The 18,830-nt window shown below is 51.8% G+C and overlaps 2 protein-coding genes across 4 annotated transcripts in view; one reads left to right on the top strand and one right to left on the bottom strand.

Moving 5' to 3' along the window:
• Window positions 1-6,375: 6,375 nt before the first annotated feature.
• On the top strand, window positions 6,376-13,932 carry Pcbd1 (pterin-4 alpha-carbinolamine dehydratase 1). Its single transcript, XM_045137643.1, has 4 exons — window positions 6,376-6,514; window positions 9,612-9,743; window positions 11,657-11,737; window positions 13,501-13,932. The coding sequence occupies exons 1-4, from the start codon at window positions 6,512-6,514 to the stop codon at window positions 13,597-13,599; spliced, it is 315 nt and encodes a 104-aa protein (XP_044993578.1). The 5' UTR covers window positions 6,376-6,511; the 3' UTR covers window positions 13,600-13,932.
• A 2,292-nt stretch (window positions 13,933-16,224) lies between these two features.
• Sgpl1 (sphingosine-1-phosphate lyase 1) overlaps window positions 16,225-18,830 on the bottom strand; it is a 61,853-nt gene continuing 59,247 nt past the window's right edge. For all 3 annotated transcript variants that reach the window (XM_045137556.1, XM_045137554.1, XM_045137555.1), the window contains exon 15: window positions 16,225-18,539. In XM_045137556.1, the coding sequence (XP_044993491.1) occupies window positions 18,399-18,539 (141 nt within the window). In that variant the 3' untranslated portion in view covers window positions 16,225-18,398. The remainder of the gene's footprint in view (window positions 18,540-18,830) is intronic.

Below are 18,830 nucleotides of genomic sequence, written 5' to 3'. Positions count from 1 at the left end.
GACTCCACAAACCTGGCCTGCAAGGCCACTGAGAAATCCTGCTGGAACTGAGCTGATAACCTCCTCCATGTAGACCAGCTGACAGAAAAGCTGGAAGAAGCCATTCTACATGTAGTTCAATGGGAGAAAGAGACATCACCAGTGAAGATACTCAACAGTGGACACTGCAAGCCTAAAATTTGGCCAGCCAGGCCAAATGAGCCAATGGATGCAAAAGTGGCACGTCTGTCATGGTGGAAACCAACTGCCCTCTAATTGGACTGGAGGCCTGCTCCATGGGAGGGAACACATCCCTGATACTGAAAACCTACAACAGGGGTAGTCATGAGCCCTAGGGGTGTAATGTCTGCTGCTGTCTGCCTAAATGTATATACTACCCTCATCAAACTGCCCAGTAAGCACTTCTCTTAATGTTCATACCCTTATATTAATGCTACTCTCACTTTTGGTAGAGAATCTTCTCTTTTCAGATGGCAGTGACCTTGGGATGACTCAGAAGGCACCATGGTGCTGGAAAGAAGTGACTGGAGGGGCTGGAGAGATGGCTTAGCGGTTAAGCGCTTGCCTGTGAAGCCTAAGGACCCCGGTTCGAGGCTTGGTTCCCCAGGTCCCACGTTAGCCAGATGCACAAGGGGGCGCACGCATCTGGAGTTCGTTTGCAGAGGCTGGAAGCCCTAGCGCACCCATTCTCTCTCTCTCCCTCTATCTGTCTTTCTCTCTGTGTCTGTCGCTCTAAATAAATAAATAAAATAAATAAATAAATAAATAAATTAAAAAAAAATAAAAAGAAGTGACTGGAGTGCTCAGAACTGCAATATCTCTATCACATCTTCCAAGGCTCAGGGTCTATTGCAGAAGAGGTGGCAGAAAGAATGTAAGAACCCAAGGAAGGGTAGGACTCCTTACAACGTGCTCCTCCAGACACAAATTTGCCTGGATATCCATGACCTCACAGTGACTAACACTACCTACACTAGACCATCATAATAGGAGGAAAAGATCATGACATCAAAATAAAAGAGAGACTGATTAAGAGGGGAAGGGGATATGATGGAGAACGAAGTTTCAAAGGGGAAAGTGGGGGAAAGGAGGGCATTACCATGGGATATTTTTTATAATCATTGAAGTTGTTAATAAAATTTTTTGAAAAAAAAAAGCAGCTGGGATAGTTCCTTTTCTCCTTTCTGAGACAAAATACCTGACAAAGTCAACTTAAGGAAGGGTTTACTTAGGCTCACACTTGGAAGGTGCAGTCCATCAAGGGGGAAAAGCCATGGTGGCTGGTCACATTCCATCCACAGTCAGGAAGCAGAGAGTGGCGGGTGCTAATGCTCAGCTCAATTTCTCCTTTTTATTCAGTTCCTGACCCCGGCCTGTGGGCGGGTGCCACCCACATTTCGTTTAAGTCTTTACCCTTTAGTTAAACCTCTCTGGGAACACCTTCACAGACGTATCAGAGGTGTGTCTCCTAGGAGATTTCAAATCTAGTCAAGGGTTAAAGAGACGACTTGGCAGTTAAAGGTTCTCAGCTATAAAGCCTGCCAGCCTGGCTTCGATTCCCTAGTATCCATGTAAGGCCCAATGCACAAAGTGGTGTATGCATCTGGAGGTAATTTAGACACTAATGCATGCTTGCTCTCTCTCTCTGGTTCTCTCTCCCTCTCTTTCTTTCTTACTCCTTCTTTCTAAGCTCTTCTTAATATTTATTTTTATTTATCTATTAGAAAGAGGGGGGGTCGTTAGCTACTGTAAATGAACTCCAAACACAGGTGTCACCATGTGCATCTTGCTTACATGGGTCCTGGGGAACTAAACCTGGATACTTAGCCTTCGCAGACAAGTGCCTTAACCACTAAGCCATCTTTCCAGCCCTCTTCCTCTCTCTTTCTTTCTCTCTGTACTCACTTGCAAATAAATAAATAAAAATGAAGAAGGCCTGGTGATTAAAGACACTTGGTTCCAAAGCCAGTCAAGCTGGCATGACAGGTCCCTGCTCCTAGGGACCCTATCTGTGCTTGTCTGTGAACCTCGACAGCACTTCAGGTCCATGGGGGAAGACTGGGTATTTAATGTGTGAACCAAAACAGCAGGAAATCATAATGGATAAGTCTGGGGTTCGGAGGTGCTTCCTGGAGCCCCAAGCCCTGAGTTCATATCTGTAAATTAACCAAAGAATTGGCAATCCAGACTAAAGAAAATGATTTTTTTTTTTTTTTTGCATTTTCAAGGTAGGGTCTCTCTGTAGCCCAGGCTGGCCTGGAATTCACTCTGTAGTCTCAGGGTGGCCTTGACCTCATGGCTATCCTCCTACCTCTGTCTCCCAAGTGCTGGGATCAAAGTCTGCACCACCACGCCCGGCTAAGAAAATGATTTTTAAAGCTCCACATTTTATTCAGAGATCACAGGGATGTGGGGAAGGGAAAGGGCTAAAGAAGGGAAGGGAAAGTGGGGAGAGGGGAGAGGGGAAATACACCACGTGGTCTAGAACCCATGTAAATGAACCTGGATCTTAGATTTAAAAAATTATGAGAAGGGACTTAAAAAAAAAAAAAGGTGTGCTTCCAAAGAGATTAAAGGTAACTATAGTATTAAAAAGTGTTGGGCTGGAGAGATAGCTTAGTGGTTAAGCACTTGCCTGTGAAGATTAAGGACCCTGGTTAAAGGCTTGATTCCCCAGAAACCATGTAAACCAGATGCACAAGGGGGCACATGCAAATGGAGTTCATTTTCAGTGGCTGGAGGCCAATGACATGCCCATTCTCTCTCTCTACCCCTTTCTCTCTCTGTCTGTTGCTCTCAAATAAATAAATAAAAATAAACCAAACAAAAAATGTTGTCGCCTTAATGGTGTATATCATTATCCCCCAAATGGAGGAGGAATCCACTCACACCAGGGCAGAGTATATGCTCAAGAGAGATCTAGTCGAGTGAAGACAGCCAAAGTTGAATCCCCCGCAATGAAGCAGGCGTTGCGAGCTGATAGGGGGGGCATGGACATGATAAAGTGCGCCATAAGACCACCAAGAGAGCCTTCCCTTGCTGCCTAGTCCAAAAACTATTTGCCTGATCGGATCCTGCTTATCTACTCAGAAAAGAAGGTAGAGGGCTGGAGTGATGGCTTAGCTGTTAAGGCGCATGCCTGTGAAGCCTAAGGACCCAGGTTTGATTCTCCAGGTCCCACATAAGCTAGATGCACAAGGTGGCGCATGCATCTGGGGTTTGATTGCAGTGGCTGGAGGCTCTGGTGTGCCCCTTCTCTCTCTCTCTCTCTCATAAATAAATATATAATAAAATATTTTCTTAAAAAAGAAAAGAAGGTAGAAAGTGTTACGCTTGTGGTTATTACTGTATCTCACAGGATACCCCAAAAGTGAATTACAGAGAGAGACAGGAATGTAGCTTTCACCACTGGTCACGTGTTTGGAGGCCTCAGAGCCAAATCCCCATTCATCGTGGGCTGAGAAAGTCTTCCTGAGCAAGGTGCACATCCAGAAAGGTAAAGAAAGAGCCAGACAGATTAGGCTAGCAAAGACTTCAATTCATCGTTATTGTCATTTTATGATGTCTTTGTGTGTGTTCTTACGTGCAGTAAGCACATGTGTACCATCGTGCATGGGTGTTGGTCGAGGGACAACTTCCGCCGGCCCTCACCTGTCCATCTCATTGGAGGCAGGGTTTCTCGTTCTGGAGTCTTCCCTCCCCCAACTCCCCGCAGTTCTTTGCTGTGCTGGCCGTGAGCTGATGAGAAATTCTCCTGTCTCCGCCTCCCATCTAGCTTTCTGAGCTTACAGAAGCCCACCAAGGCTTTTTACGTGGGGGCTGGGGATCGCGCTCTTAGGGTGCTCCAGCTTAGGCAACTAAGGCTTTATCCACTGAGCCAGACCCTCACCCTTCAAAGAAATAAATAATTTTTTTAAAGAGTGTGTGTTTATGAGCATCCCAGGGTCTCTTGCTGCTGCAAAGGAATATCAAACCTGGGTCAGTAGGCTTTGCAAACCAAGTGCCTTCCCCTGAGCCATCTCCCCAGCCCCAGAACTTAATGTTACATGGGTCCTGGGGAATCGAAACTCGGTCCTTTGGCTTCACAGGCAAACACCTTAACTGCTAAGCCATCTCTCCCGCCCTTACTTATTATTTTTTGGGGGGAGTTGATTTTTGGAGGTAGGGTCTCACTCTGGCTCAGGCTGACCTGGAATTCACTATGTAGTCTCAGGGTGGCTTCAAATTCATGGCGATCCTCCTACCTCTGCCCCCCCCCCATGTGCTGGAATTAATGGCTTGTGCCACCACACCAAGCTACCTTTTTTTAAAAAAAGATTTATTTATTTATTAGAGATAGAAAGGGAGAGAATGGGCGTGCCAGGGCCTCCAGCCACTGCAAACAAACTCCAGACGCGTGCGCCCCCTTGTGCACCCTCCTACCTCTGCTTCCCAAGTGCTGGGATTAAAGGCGTGCGCCACCACAGCTGGCATGCTGATGGTTTTGTTGGTGGTGAGAAGACAGAGACACTGCTCCACCCTGTCCTGCACCGCAGTCCACGCAGGTCCCCTAGACTTTTAAAGCTATGACTAATTAACTACTTGGCAAGCAGAGAGAGAGAGAGAGAGAGAGAGACAGAGAGAGAGAGAGAGAGAGAGAGAGAGAGAGAGAGAGAGGAGACAGAATACGTATGCCCGTGCCTCTAGCCTCTGCAAATGAACTCCACGTGCAAGCACCACTTCGTGCATCTGGCTTTATGTGGGTACTGGGGAATTGAACCCCGGGTCATCAAGCTTTGCAGACAAGTACCTTAATTGCTGAGCCATCTCTCTAGCCTCTCCCTTAAACTTTTAGGGACCTCAACTCAGGCTAACTCTAGGATTCTTCTTCTTTATTTTTTTTTTTTTTTTTGGTTTTTTTCAAGGTAGGGTTTCACTTTGGTTCAGGCTGACCTGGAATTAACTATGTAGTCTCAGGGTGGCCTCGAACTCATGGTGATCCTCCTACCTCCACCCGGCTCTAACTCTAGGATTCTTGACTTCAAGCCAGGAAAGAATTCCAGGAAGCACCCATGTGGAGACTTACCGTTAAGCACAAGGGAGAAAAGAAAGCGCTGGAAAAGAGACTGAGAGCACGCAGAAAGCCTGGCTGTGGGCTTCTCTGACAGTGTGGAGTCAGGCGCCCTGGGCTGCTACCTACAAGATTTGAGGGTCCTTCTGGACTCCATTGCTCAGTGGGTTCCTAGGGGCCCTGCCCTCCTCCATCCCTCTTCTTGTCTTTGGTAATTGAGATGATAGGGTGGTCCTGGGGCACTGCAATCAGATGAGATAAAAACCGGAGCCACCAGGCTTGCACAGGGACGCAGAGGAATGGTTTTTATAGTAAATGAGGTTTCAGGTAAAATTCCTGGAAAATTGTTGGTCTGCAGCCAGAAAGGCAAGAAAGACCTTCTTCAGAAGTTTAAACTGCTTCCCTGCTGCCAGTGAGAGGTTTCAACCAGATTCCCGGATGGGATGGGCTCCTTTTCCTTCCCACATGCCCATAATTTCCCTATCATTCTATCATGCCTGTTTTCCTGGGAGAAACCGATGTCTCCTTGAACACATTACATCTATGCAACCCATTGTGTGTCAATTATATTGGGGCTTTTTAAAAGGCTTTTTAAAAATTTTGTTTATTTTTACTTATTTGAGAGCGACAGACAGAGAGAAAGAGGCAGATACAGAGAGAGAATGGGCGCTCCAGGGCCTCCAGCCACTGCAAACGAACTCCAGAAGCCTGTGCCCCCTTGTGCATCTGGCTAACATAGGTCCTGGGGAATCGAACCTCCAACCGGCATCCTTAGGTTCTCACAGGCAAGTGCTGAACTGCTAAACCATCTCTCCAACCCGCTTTTTTTTTTTTTTAAGGTGGGCTGGAGAGATGACCCAGGTTCAATTCCCCAGTATCCACGTAGGCAAGATGCACAAGGTGGCCCATGTGTCTGGAGTTTGTTTGCAGTGGCTGGAGACCCTGGCGTGCCCATGAGCATTCTCTCTCTCAAATAAATAAACGAAAACAAAACATTCTTTTTTTAAAGGCAGGTAGGGTTGCAGGGATGGCTTAGCAGTTAAGGCATATGCCTGCAAAGCCAAAGGACCCAAGTTCGATTCCCCAGGACCCACGTTAGCCAGATGCACAAGGGGGCACACGAGTCTGGAGTTCGTTTGCAGTGGCTGGAGGCCCTGGGGTGCCCATTCTCATTCTCTCTCTCCCTCCCTCTTTCTCTGTCAAATAAGTAAATATAAAAATAAAATGTTTTTTAAAGAGTCAGGCAGTCTTGGGCCCAGAGGCCCCCAGCTGGTAGGCGCGGGGCACTGGAGCCATGCTTGCATGGAGGAGTGCTCGGAAAGCTCTGGAAGGGCTCAGAGCGAGGTCCACACGTTAATCATTACCTGGAGGCGGCCCGATCGCGGCCCCGCCCCGGGGTGGTCACCCGCGCGCCAGGCAGCGTTCGCCCTCTGCGCCGCCACCTGCTGCCCGCGCCCGGACATGGTGAGCCCAGGGGTCCCGGCGCCAGCGTGGGCGGGAAGAGGGGCGCGGGGCAGTGGCAGGGGAGAGCTGGGCCAGGGTCTCTGAGCTCCCTGCCCGAAGGAGGGGCCCCCCTTGACGCCTGCGGAGCCGCTGGGGCTCGGAGAGGGGCGGTGGCCGACAGGCCTGGCCACACTGGAGCCCCCGCCTGTCCCCAGACGCCGGGCCCTGGCTCGCTCGCGCGCTGGGGCGGGGCTGGCGTTCGTCTTCCTGGTCCCGGCTTCTCCCAGCGTCTTTGGGGTGCGGGATGTGGCGGGGCTCCGTCCTTTCTGCACCCTCCTTGCTGTCCCTACCCCCCCCCCGCCCGCACCCCCCGTCCCCCGCGCCCAGACGGGAGTTCTGTGCCCGGCCATGGATGGGGTTGTGGTGTTTCTATAGCATCCCTCTGCCAGGTTGAGTTGACCTGGGCTCTGAGGTGCCACAGGGCCTTAGCAAAACCTGTGCACCCTGGAGCCGCTAGACCTGGCGTTTTGGCAGCTGTGGCCTGGGCAGAAGCCCCAGAAAAGACTGGGTAGGTCTGGGTAATCAGTAATCCCTCCGAGCGCACTGCCAGAGATTGGCAAGCACTTCCCTTCCGGGGCACTAGAAAATTCAAAGAAAAAGAGGAGCCACTCCTGCCATGAGCTCACCTGTGCCCACCACCCCTTTCTGGACCAAGAAAATAAGCAGTGGGTTTGGTGCCTTGGCTGACAAAACGTCTGGTTGCCTGGATACATGGTCAGAGCTTATCAGCCACCGGAATGGGCCAGCTCCGGAGGAAAGAGCTCGCTGATTGCCTTCTGAGCGGCCGCCCACCGAGGCGGAGGAAGCACGAGATCTTTCTAACCCCCCACCCCCACCCCGCGTGCTGGTCCTGTGCCCATCACGGCCCCCTGGCCTGGCCCCAGGAAGTGGTTTTAAGATGCAGGTGACATTTGCTTTACAACCACAGCGTCAAGTATTCAGCTGGTACCTCACGATCTCAGTAGAGAACTCTCCACCCTTTACCCACGAAGCCATGAGAGGCCAAGCCAGGATTTGAACCAGTCTTGCCAACTGAACCCAGGACAGACGGTCTGTTGGCTGCTTACAACACTCCTCCCACGGCCTCCATTCATTTTCCGTTTGCAACTCTGTCCCCGAGTGGCTGTTTTATAACAGTTCCTGGGGGTCCTTAAAGTCCTAACCCAGAACTCCCTTGGATTAGAGCTGAACCCTTTCTCCTGCATCTTTTCTGAGAGTCCATTCCTCACCTGATAGCCTGGTGTGTGTGTGTGTGTGTGTGTGTGTGTGTGTGTGTGTGTGACTCAGGGCTGCCCTGTGGGACCCTTTGCACAACGGGCCAATGGGATGGGGCCCTGGGCATGCCAGGTGCTCATAAACAGGTGTCTTCTGCTTAAGGGTGGCATCTTTAGCCCAGGTTTCCTGAGCTTCCAGAAGACAGCACACTGAAGCAGGCCTGGCAGCTAGGCGCTGAGTGGGGCACGATGGAGGGCACAGACAGCAGTGCGCGAGGCTGTCAACTGCAAGGTGACCTGGAATGTGTTTGATGCGCTGGTTTCTCCAGAGCCCCGGGGCTGCGAAGACCACGCAGCAAACCTGCCTGGGGGGGCGCGTGTGAGGGAGCGGGGAACCTCGCAGCCCCTCTGCCTAGGCTCCGGGCTCCTCTTGAGTGCACTTGAAAGTTCCAATAGGCGCACTGGGGAAGGGGAGGGGCATGCAAAGAAGGGAAGCTGCCAGCTGGGATGCCCTTCCTGCAAGGGGCTGGGTTCTGACCTTGCCCCTCATTAAAACGGTGGGCCTTTGACAACTTCTACCGTGTATAATGTATTTGGATCACGTTCACGTACCAGCCTGTCTTATCTCCTTCCTACTCTCCTGTTTGTGGCCCAAGGTTGCATGGGCCAAAGCTCTTCTGGAAGGAGCAGGGTCTCATGAGCCCCCAGGGTGGATTGTGTGCGTGTGTGTGTGCATGTGTGTGTGTGTATGCGCGCATGCACGTGCACACATGTGGTGGGGGGGCACATGCGTGTGTGTGGAGGCCAGAATGTCTTCTTAAGTTGTGCTCCACCTTATTTTATTTTTTTTTTCGAGGTAAGATCTCACTCTAGCTCAGGCTGACCTGGAATTCACTCTGTATTCTCAGGGTGGCCTCGAACTCATGGTGACCCTCCTACCTCTGCCTCCAAGGGCTGGGATTAAAGGCGTGCGCCACCACTCCCAGCCCCACTTTGTTTTTGTGAGATGTCATCTCTCATCCAACCCAGAGCTTTATTAGCTGGCCAACAAGTTCCAAGGACCTCCTGTCTCTGCTTCCTCGTGCTGGGATTACAGGCACATGCCACCATGCCTTTTTGTTTTGTTTTTTCTTTTCTTTTTCTTACACACATGCATGTGTGTGGGCATATCCAGAGGCCGGACAATGGTGGCTGGCCCCTCTGTCACTCATCTATGTCTTCCCATGAGATGGAGTGTATCACTGGTTCTAGAGCTTGCAGTTTTTCATGAGCCCCTGTGATTCTCTTGCGTCCGCTCTCACCAGACTGAAGTTACAGATGCGCATGGCCATGTAGGAGGGAGGGAGGGAGGGAATCGGGCCCCTGCAGACCCTGGTGTTTACAGGGGAAGCACTCTAGCTGGCCGAGCTCTCTCTCTGCCCGTTCCGGCTTTAGTGAGTGCTGGGGATTGAACTCAGGCCCTCATGCTTGCTCAGCGAACACTCTACCGACTGAGCCATCTTCCCAGCCCCCAGTGGGGTGGATCACGTGAGGCTTTGGAGGCCAGGGTCGGGAGAAGTGTGCTTGTCCGGATGGTACTTCCTTTGGTAATGTTTGTCTCTGAGGTTGGTAGCAAATCCGGGACTCAAGAGCCTCAGTGGGCCAGCCTAGGCCCCACCGCCTGCAGGACACTTCGCTGAAGGCCTTGCTGTCTGTCCTCAGCAGGTCACTTCTGTCCACAGCACACTGCAGAAGCCCCCCCCCCCCGGTCCCCCCTCACACACACCATCCACCACCTACCGAGGTCTGGAGTGTGTGCTTGATATCAAGAGATGCCCTCAGGCCTCGGTTTTCCCCTCTCCTAGGCTGGCAAAGCACACAGGCTGAGTGCCGAGGAGCGGGACCAGCTGCTGCCCAACCTGAGGGCCGTGGGGTGGAATGAGCTGGAAGGCCGAGATGCCATCTTCAAGCAGTTCCATTTCAAAGACTTCAACAGGGTACGTCAAGGGGACTAACGGGGCAGTGCTCCAGGCGTGTCCTTTTAGCTATGACTGGAGGCCGCTCTGATTCAATCTATGTGGCACGGTGCCCACGGGGAAATCCATGTTCCAAAATGCCGTGCAAAGAAACTCTCAAAGAGCGCAGAGGAGGAAGACAGGCCTCGGCCTCTGCCACCCGGGGCCCTTCTGTCAGCAGAGGGCTCTGATAGCAAACACTTGCTCATGGAAGACTTTCAAGTAGACAGCAAGGCCGGCCGATACTCTGAGCTCCGGTGGTCTCTGCACCATGTTAGTGACGCGACTGTCCCACACTAGGGAGGCTGAGGCGGGAGGACGGAGAGCTGGAGGCCATGGTTGGGGAGACGGCTCAGTGAAGAAAGTGGTTTCTGTGCAAGCGTGGAGCCTGAGAACTCACACAAGCATGCTGGCTGTGGTGGTGCACGTGGGATTCCTGCACTGGGGAGGCAGAGACCGGGATCCCTGCATGTCACTGGCCAGCCAGTCTAGCTGAATTGGTGAGCGCCCGGCTCAACCAGAGACCTTGTCTCAAACAGTAAGGTGGACAGTGATTGAGACCCCCAGCGGTAAGCAAGCACACATGTACACATACCAGCACACTTGTGTGCCCATGTGCATGTGAACACACATGTGCATATGCATGTACTGTATAACACACACACACACCAAAAACGAGAGGCAGGCCGGCCTGAGCTACACAGACAATCTCACCTCAAAAATTAAGTCAGGGGCTGGAGAGATGGCTTAGCGGTTAAGTGCTTGCCTGTGAAGCCTAAGGACCCCGGTTCGAGGCTCGACTCCCCAGGACCCACATTAGCCAGATGCACAAGGGGGTGCAAGCGTCTGGAGTCCGTTTGCACTGGCTGGAGGCCCTGGCGTGCCCATTCTCTCTCTATCTACCTCTTTCTCGCTCTGTCTGTCACTCTCAAATAAATAAATAAAAATAACAACAACAAAAAAAAAATAAGACAGGCTAGGCGTGATGACGCATGCCTTTAATCCAAGCATTTGGGAGGCAGAGGTAAGAGGATCCCTGTGAGTTCAAGGCCACCCTGAGACTACATAGTGAATTCCAGGTCAGCCTGGGCTATAGTGAGACCCTACCTCAAAAATAAAATAATAAAATAAAATATAAAATAAGGGCTGGAGAGATGATGGCTTAGTGGTTAAGGAGATTGCCTGCAAAGCCAAAGGACCTAGGTTCAACTCCCCAGGACCCACGTAAGCCAGATGCACAAGGGGGCGCATGGATCTGGAGCTATGTTTGCAATGGCTAGAGGCCCTGGTGCGCCCATTCTCTGTGTCTCTGTCTCTTTCCCTCTCTCAAATACAAAAATATAAAAATATAAAATAAAATGGACATGGATGCATATGCCTTTAATCTTGGCACTTGGGGAGGCTGAGGTAGGAGGATTGCTGTGAGTTCAAGGCTAGCCTGAAACTACATAATGAATTCCAGGTCAGCCTGGGCTAGAGGCCCTGGAGCACCTATTTTTTCACTCTCATAAATAAATGTTTTTCAAAAATTCTAAATGCTGGCACTGTCCAGAAAAACCTTTTTAAAAAAATTCTTCCTAAACTGGTCATGGTAGTGCATCCCTTTAATCCCAGCACTCAGGAGGCAGAGATAGGAGGATCACTGAGTTCAGGACCAGGCTGGGACTAGAGTGAGACCCCACCTTGAAAAAAAAATAAAACATTCTTCCTGCTGTGGCGACAACCTCCAGACCCAAGCCTCAGAACCAGGGGCAAGATATTCCATGGAGATTGACTACTTCCAGATGTCCCTGGAGGAGGCTAGGCGACCCTCCTGCACGTAAGCCATACGTGGAGTGACAAGGTGCCCGACGTCCCTCTCTGAGCCTAACCTTCATCTTCCTTGACTCACCCAGGCTTTTGGCTTCATGACGAGAGTGGCGCTGCAGGCTGAGAAGTTGGACCACCACCCTGAGTGGTTCAACGTGTACAACAAGGTGAGCAAGGCCGTCCCTCTGCTGTGCGCTGCCCCCATCCACCCCTTGTCCACTGCTGAGAGGCCCAGTTCTTGCCCCAAGGCTCTCCCTTGGACCCGACTGTGGGCCCGTCTCAACCCACAAGCTGATGCCCACGCCTTCCTAGGGCCCCACACAACGGCCATCTCACGACAAACGCAGCGCCAATCGAGGCGTTTTGAGGTACTTGTGGTTACAGTAGATATTGCAAGGGCGAAACAAGGAGTGAAGCAGTGGGAATGGAGGCGCTCTTAGTGCTAGCGGCTCTCGTGGCCTGGGTCTCTGGAGGGACAGAGAACGGGACAGTGACCAAGCTAAGCTCAGAACACTGGCACACGGCAAACAGACCCAACGGGCTCCCTAAGGAGTTCAGTCACTGCCTGAGAGCCCCGTGTCCAGAGAGTGCTCTGCTGGACCAGGCTGTGAGGAAATGGGTGTGCTTAGGAATGTCCCTTTTGCTTACTCTGACATCTAGCTGGTAACTTTTTTTTTTTTTTTTGGTTTTTCGAAGTAGGGTCTCACTCTGGCTCAGGCTGACCTGGAAATCACTATGTAGTCTCAGGGTGGCCTCGAACTCATGGTGATCCTCCTACCTCTGCCTCCCGAGTGCTGGGATTAAAGGCGTGCACCACCACACTCGGCTATAGCTGGTAACTTTTTATCCTGCAAGTGTATTCATCATCATTTCTGGGGGAAAAGAATGATGTAAAAACTAGCTTTGCACAGTTGTATCAAGAAAGTGGTATCCCAGTGTGGTGGTGCACACCTTTAATCCCAGCACTGGCAGAGGTAGGAGGATCACCATGAGTTCGAGGCCACCCTGAGACTACACAGTAAATTCTAGGTCAGCCTGGGCTAGAGCGAGACCCTAGCTCAAAAAAAAAAAAAAAAAAAATTAAAAAAAAATTTTTTTAAATAAGTAGTTCCAGGGCTGGAGATCTGGCTTAGCAGTTAAGGTGCTTGCCTGCAAAGCCAAAGGACCCAGGTTCGATTTCCCCAGTACCCACGTAAAGTCTGATGCACAAAGTGCATGTATCCGGAGTTTATTTGCAGTGGCTAGAGGCTCTGGTGTGCCCATTCTCTGTAATAAATATATAAAATATTTTCTAAAAAAAAGAAAATGGTTTCGGGGTTGGGGAGATGGTTCAGTGTTTAAAGACACTTGTGAGCTGAGAGTCAGAGTTCAAGTCCCCACACCCACACAGAGCCAGACGCAAGGTGGGGCACGTGCTTGTGATCCCAGCGTGCTTACGACAATGGAAGGCAGAACAAATTCTCTAGCTCGCAGGCCAGTTAGATTGGTTAGTTCCTGTACACACACACACACACACACACACACACACACACGCACGCACGCACGCATGCACACAGGCACATGCAGTTCCCAGGGTGGATGGCAATGACAAGCTACTATCACCAATATAAGTAGCAGTGACCAACTACTGTCCCCAGGAATGACAAGTGACCGGCTGCTATCCCCAGGAGAGATGGCAGTGACCAGCTACCATCCCTAGAATACATGCTCGTGACTATTCTGGCTACTGGCCACTATCCCCAGGACACATGATATTGATCGGCTATCACCCCCACGCCTAGATACCTGTCAGTGCCCGGCTGCTGCTCCCAGGATACATGCCAGTGCCCGGCTGAAGGATGGGTGACGGCTGCTCCCCCCTCCATCAGTCTGTGACTCCTGATCTTGAGTGGAGTGGGCTTGGCCACTGATGCTGGTTTCATGTCTGCAGGTCCAGATCACCCTGAGCACCCATGAGTGCGCAGGCCTCTCAGAACGGGACATAAACCTGGCCAGCTTCATCGAGCAAGTAGCCGTGTCCATGACATAGACCCTGCTCGGCTCTGCATGCCCAGGAAGGTGGTGTGTGGGGGGGGGATTGAATGGGAACCTTGGGAGGGAAGAGGGAGCCCCTGGACCTACACTCTTATAGCAAGCAGCTGCCACAGTGGTGGATTCACATCGCTGTGCAGGAAGATGCCAGCTTCCCTGCCAACACCAACAGTGACCTTGACCGGCAAGCACCCTACTCCTTGAGGCTGTTGTCACTGATTTGAATAAGCTCTCCCTGTCTGTGCAACCCCCCAGCAACAGTAATGCCCCTCCTAAGCTTTCTCCATTTTCCAAAAAGCTGATAGTGGGAAATAAAAGTCCTCAGACCCTCTCTCTCTTTCTCTGTCTAATAAATAAATAAAAATCAAATATTTTTTAAAATTAAAAAAAAAGATGGGCTGGAGGGACTGCTTATTAGTTAAGGCATTTGCCTGCAAAGCCAAAGGACCCAGGTTCGAGTCCCCAGAACCCACATCAGCCAGATGCACAAGGAGGCACACGTCTGGAGCTCGTTTGCAGTGGCTGGAGGCCCTGGTGCACCCATTTTCTCCCCTTCTCTAATAAATAAACAAATAAAAATATTTTAAAATTTTTCAAAAAAAAAAGTCCTCAGACCTCAGGACCTAAGGCAAACCCTACCGTTACAGAAACGTGCACACTTTTATGCCTCCAAACACACGCTTGTATCATTTGACCTGTAGAACATTCTTTACAAGTCAAGCCAAACTAGGCCATTTACTTATTTATTTGTAAATAGGTTCTGGGAAGGCACGCAGGGCTTCACACATGGTAGGAAACCAAGTGCTCTAAGTGAGCCCCACCTCCAGCTACAGTGCATTTAAGAACTCGCGCCTGTAATCCCAGCACTCAGGAGGCTAAGACAGGAGGATCACCAGGAGTCAGGACAAACTGGGATACGGAGTGAGCTCTGGATCATACTGGGATAGTAGGAGCCCTTGACTCAAAAGCATTTAAATAGAAGCATTTACTTTGTGCAACCGGAAAATTTCAAGGTACTGGGGTAGGATGGAGGGAGCCCTCGGGTTCCTCACCATAGGGAATCAGCTGTTGTAGTCCCCTCTCACTGCCCAGACAGAAGCCCTGACCAAAAGCAGCCTACAGGAGGAAAGAGTCCATCTCAGCTCAGTCTTACCGGAAGCTTCGTCAGGGCAGAGAAAGCGCGACAAGCCTGCGCAGCAAGCCTGGGCCTCGTCTTCACATTAATGGGAAGGCATCTGAATGAGCTTAGCTAGCAAGCTGGATTAATAACCTTCAAGATTCACCCCCCTCCCCCCAGTGACACTCTTGCAAAGGCTCTACCTTCTAAAGGCTCCAGCTCAAGACCAAGAATGCAATATAATCACAGTCCCTGAGGCTACCATGGGGGACATTTTATGTTCAAACCAACACAAAAAACATTAGCACTAGACAGGATGAAGTCAACTGAGGTTTACGGCAGGGTAAGAAATTGGTTCAGGGAAACAGGTGATTAATGGTGACAAGGGGAGATGTGTGTAAGGGACAGGCGGGTGGCTGAGGGGCAGCGTGACACCAGGGACATGGGAACCTCCACCTGGAAAGGTCCGAGACGACGTTTTCCCCTTCCTGTGTCCCAGCTACTTTTCCATCAGCTTGGCTGACATCTGGTCACACATTATTGTAGGTGCATCAGGGAGGGGGTTTCTGGAGGAGATTGGCACCTGCCTTGGTGTCTGGTAAAGCGGACTCTCTTCCTGGGTGGGGGCCTCGGTCAGTGAGTGGAAGGGCTGCGCCCCCACCGCGTGGAGAATGTGTGTCTTGGCTCTCCTAAGGCTCCAGCTGGCCCGCTCGCGCCTCCCGTATCCCAAGCAGCCACCTTCTCACCCGAAGCGTGTGCATGTTGGTTCTCTCCCCAGAACGGTCTGACACACAGAACAGCAGAGGGGAAGTTCCAGGTTGGTGGCTTTTACCACTGGAGCAGTTAAGACCAATCTGCGTGGCTTAGGCCCCTGTCCTGAAACTCTCCTGGACAGGGTGTGCCAGGATAGAAGACAGAGGGCCAGGGTCACGCTCACCTTCACCCCAGCGTGTATGCCACATAACCCCTAACTCACAGCACTACCCAGTGAGCCTGGGTCAGTCAATCTTCCCGGGGCTGAAGAGGCCAAGGCTGAGAGATAAGCACACTGTCATCAGAGCCGGTGGTTTCTACCCAGCCTACACTGTCACGAGGACACCGTCACAGAGGGCAGCGTCTCCACAGAGCCTCGTGTCCAGACCAGCCAGGCTCAGACAGTGAGCTCCCCGCCCCACTTCTGACTTAATGCTTCTGAGGGTAGCAGGACCTGATGACCAAGGCCTGGGAGACACCGTCCATGCTGCCCCTCACTTCCTGTTCTTCCATCAGTGTGGATCAAGGCTTGAAAATGCCAACCTAGGCGACACCCCACAAAACAAAAGATACAGGCAACACCTTTCCTGAGCTGCCCAAGAAGCGCAGGCAAACGAGCGGGACTGCTCGGGCCTGTTGTCACTAAGGTCAGGGCCGCGCGCATATCCACCTCCAGGGGGCAACCTCTCACCAGTAGCCCATTCAGGATCCAAGTGTGATCCCTGCACAAATGAATGCAGCCATCCACAGCAATTAGGATTTGGAATATTTTAATTGATTTTTACGAGTTACTGCTGCAGTTAGAAAGAGGGTCCGGAGACAGGGGTGGGTTTGAGAAGACAAGGTTTAAAAGAAGCAAGTACCATTTTCCAAATATAAAGCAGGAAGTATTAAGGTGACATGGCAGTGGATTCACAGGACTACTCGCTTCTAACGCAGGAAGAGACAGTGTGGTGTGCGCAGAAGCCAACGTGGCATCTGCCAGTCACATGATACCATGAAGTCACTCTACCCACCTGCCGCAGACAAGGGATTGCATGCGCACACACAAATACACACAAAATGACTACAAAAAACGTTAAGTCACAGCAGGGTTCTTGATCATACACTGAAGAGGTTACAGTAAGTAGGTCCCTTTGGAAAACACCATCACCCAGCACCAACGCTGTCACAGCACAGGGCAGCAGTGGCTCAGGGTCTGGTCCTAGATGTGCTTCTTCGTTTTAGCAGCTGGCAAGCCAGTAGTGTCCACTGGATGACTCCAGGTCCTCCACAGTGGCACACTGGACCTGCAGACACAGGCTCACGGCAGCTACTCTCCTGAGCCTGCTGGCTCAACACCTGGGAGCAGTGTGTGAGTTCCAGAACTCACCCCCAAACAACAAGCACTTCTGAACCCCACAAGGACTACAGAGCAAGCAGGAAGGAAGAGTGGACGCCCACACGTGTAGTCCCCAAACCACCCTGCAGTGACATGGCCAGCTAGTCACAGTAAAGGGGTGAGAAGGGTGGTGCTGAACAACACTTCCCAGGAGTTGGAGGAAAACCCTGGTGTTTGGGCTCTGGCAGCCATGGCTGGAAGGCAGCAGTCTAAGAGGTGGAACATTCAGGAGTCCCTGAGAATGGGAGGGCAAAGCTCCTCCTGATTTATCCAAAGTTTTCTCCTACCCAGACAGACTGGTCTGCTGCCCCGGGGAACTGGGCTGGGAATGAGCTCAGTGCTCACTGCGGGGAAGAAAGGCACAGGGCGTGACATCCCAAGAGCAGGACAATGTCATCCTAGGTCTGGGTCCCCAAAGGGAGAAGGGAGGAAGTGGGCACAGGATTGGCACTGCCTGTGTCACCCCCAAGCCCTGATCACTGCTGCCACCACGCTTCCCCAGGCCGAGGTGCCCCTTGACCCTCGCTGCTCCCTCTTGGCAAAGGCTGAGGCATGCTTGGTACCTGAGGCTGACTGCCATCGTACCTTTGAAGCTGAAGGCAGGAAGAGCACACCAAGACAGAGAAGGTCACTGACCCTCTTCACAACCACTAAGGGAAGTCAAGGCCACATGCTGGCTTAAGGCATTGGGGAGGAAAGGACCACCACCCACATCTGTACCTCTGCTGACATTCAAGAAAGCACAAGGAAAAGTCTGGGTTCTGCTCACCTCCCTAGACAGGGCGCAACTGTGCTCTGGCCATGGCCACTTAGGAGAGGTAGCATCACGCCATAAAGCTGCAGATTCTCTGGAGAGCAGGTTCTCTCCCTGCTCCACGGAAGCAGGACAATCCAGTGGGAGGACCGCCAACAAGCGCGTCCAGTGACGCGGCCACCTCGGGCAAGCAGGGCAGAGGACGAGAGCACCGGAGCCCTGCCGGGGGAGACGCTCCAGGCCTGCACGACAGGGGCCAAGGGCCTGGCCAACCTGCGTCCCAGAAGTAAGACAAGCTGCCGGGACCATGCTGAGAGAGAGCAGCAGCTTACTCTAACGCAGGGGCTGAGACAGCCTCCCCCTTAGGATGCTTTTAACACCCACCCGGGACACATGTCACATCACTGCCTCCCACCAGGCAGCCCCATCACCTGCCTGCAGTGGCAAAGATGCCCTCTTGCTATCTCATCCTTTCGGGACAGGTCAGAACTGCCACACATTGATAAGTGAAGATGAAGGCTAAAGCAGTTAAGAGGGGGAAATGGTTCAAACAGTTCCTAGGGGAACATTCACAATGGGGAAAGCTTCATTATTCAATGGACTCCTCCAGGGTGTCAAATTAAAAGCCCCAAAGGTGCCAACGGAGGAGCAGGAGCCGAGGCTGAGGCTGCTGCACGGTCTCTGACTGTGCTCTAAGGAGCAGGGCCAGGTGTCAAGGTGTGTGCGGCCTGTTCTTAAGTCCCAGACTCTTCTGCAGGCCACAGGTCCAGTGGAAGTAGCGAGAGCCCCAGCTCAGCGGGGTCTAGGCGACCCGTTCATCTGGCCTCCGGGGCTCACGGGGTCGGTGCTGTACAGGTTCTCCAGGAAGACCGAGGATATTTCTGCAACCAGGTTCCTGTCCACGGACGCCTGGGCCATGCCGTAGATGGCACCCTGCAATCCCACCAAGGACACACTGTTAGTGCTCAGGGTGCAGGAGCTCTCCATGAGCACCCACCTGGCCCTGCCAGCCCCAGGCACCCTTCCCTCGCAACAGCAGTGGGCACTGTACACTGCTCACGGGCCCTTCCTGGCCTCTAGGTAAAAGAGCTATTCTACAGGATTTTCTGCTTGAAAAAAAAAATTCCGGAGAAAACATCTTTCCCTTTCCTGTGTTAACATTTTCTTTCCTTTCTTTCTTCATTTATTCTGAGGCAAGCCCAAAAGACTGCCTCCCCCTTTTTT

Source organism: Jaculus jaculus, chromosome 18, assembly GCF_020740685.1.
Source record: "Jaculus jaculus isolate mJacJac1 chromosome 18, mJacJac1.mat.Y.cur, whole genome shotgun sequence".
Classification (NCBI taxonomy): Eukaryota; Metazoa; Chordata; class Mammalia; order Rodentia; family Dipodidae; genus Jaculus; species Jaculus jaculus.
The sequence above is the reverse complement of the archived record's forward strand: the minus strand, read 5'-3'. Positions and strand labels throughout refer to the sequence as shown.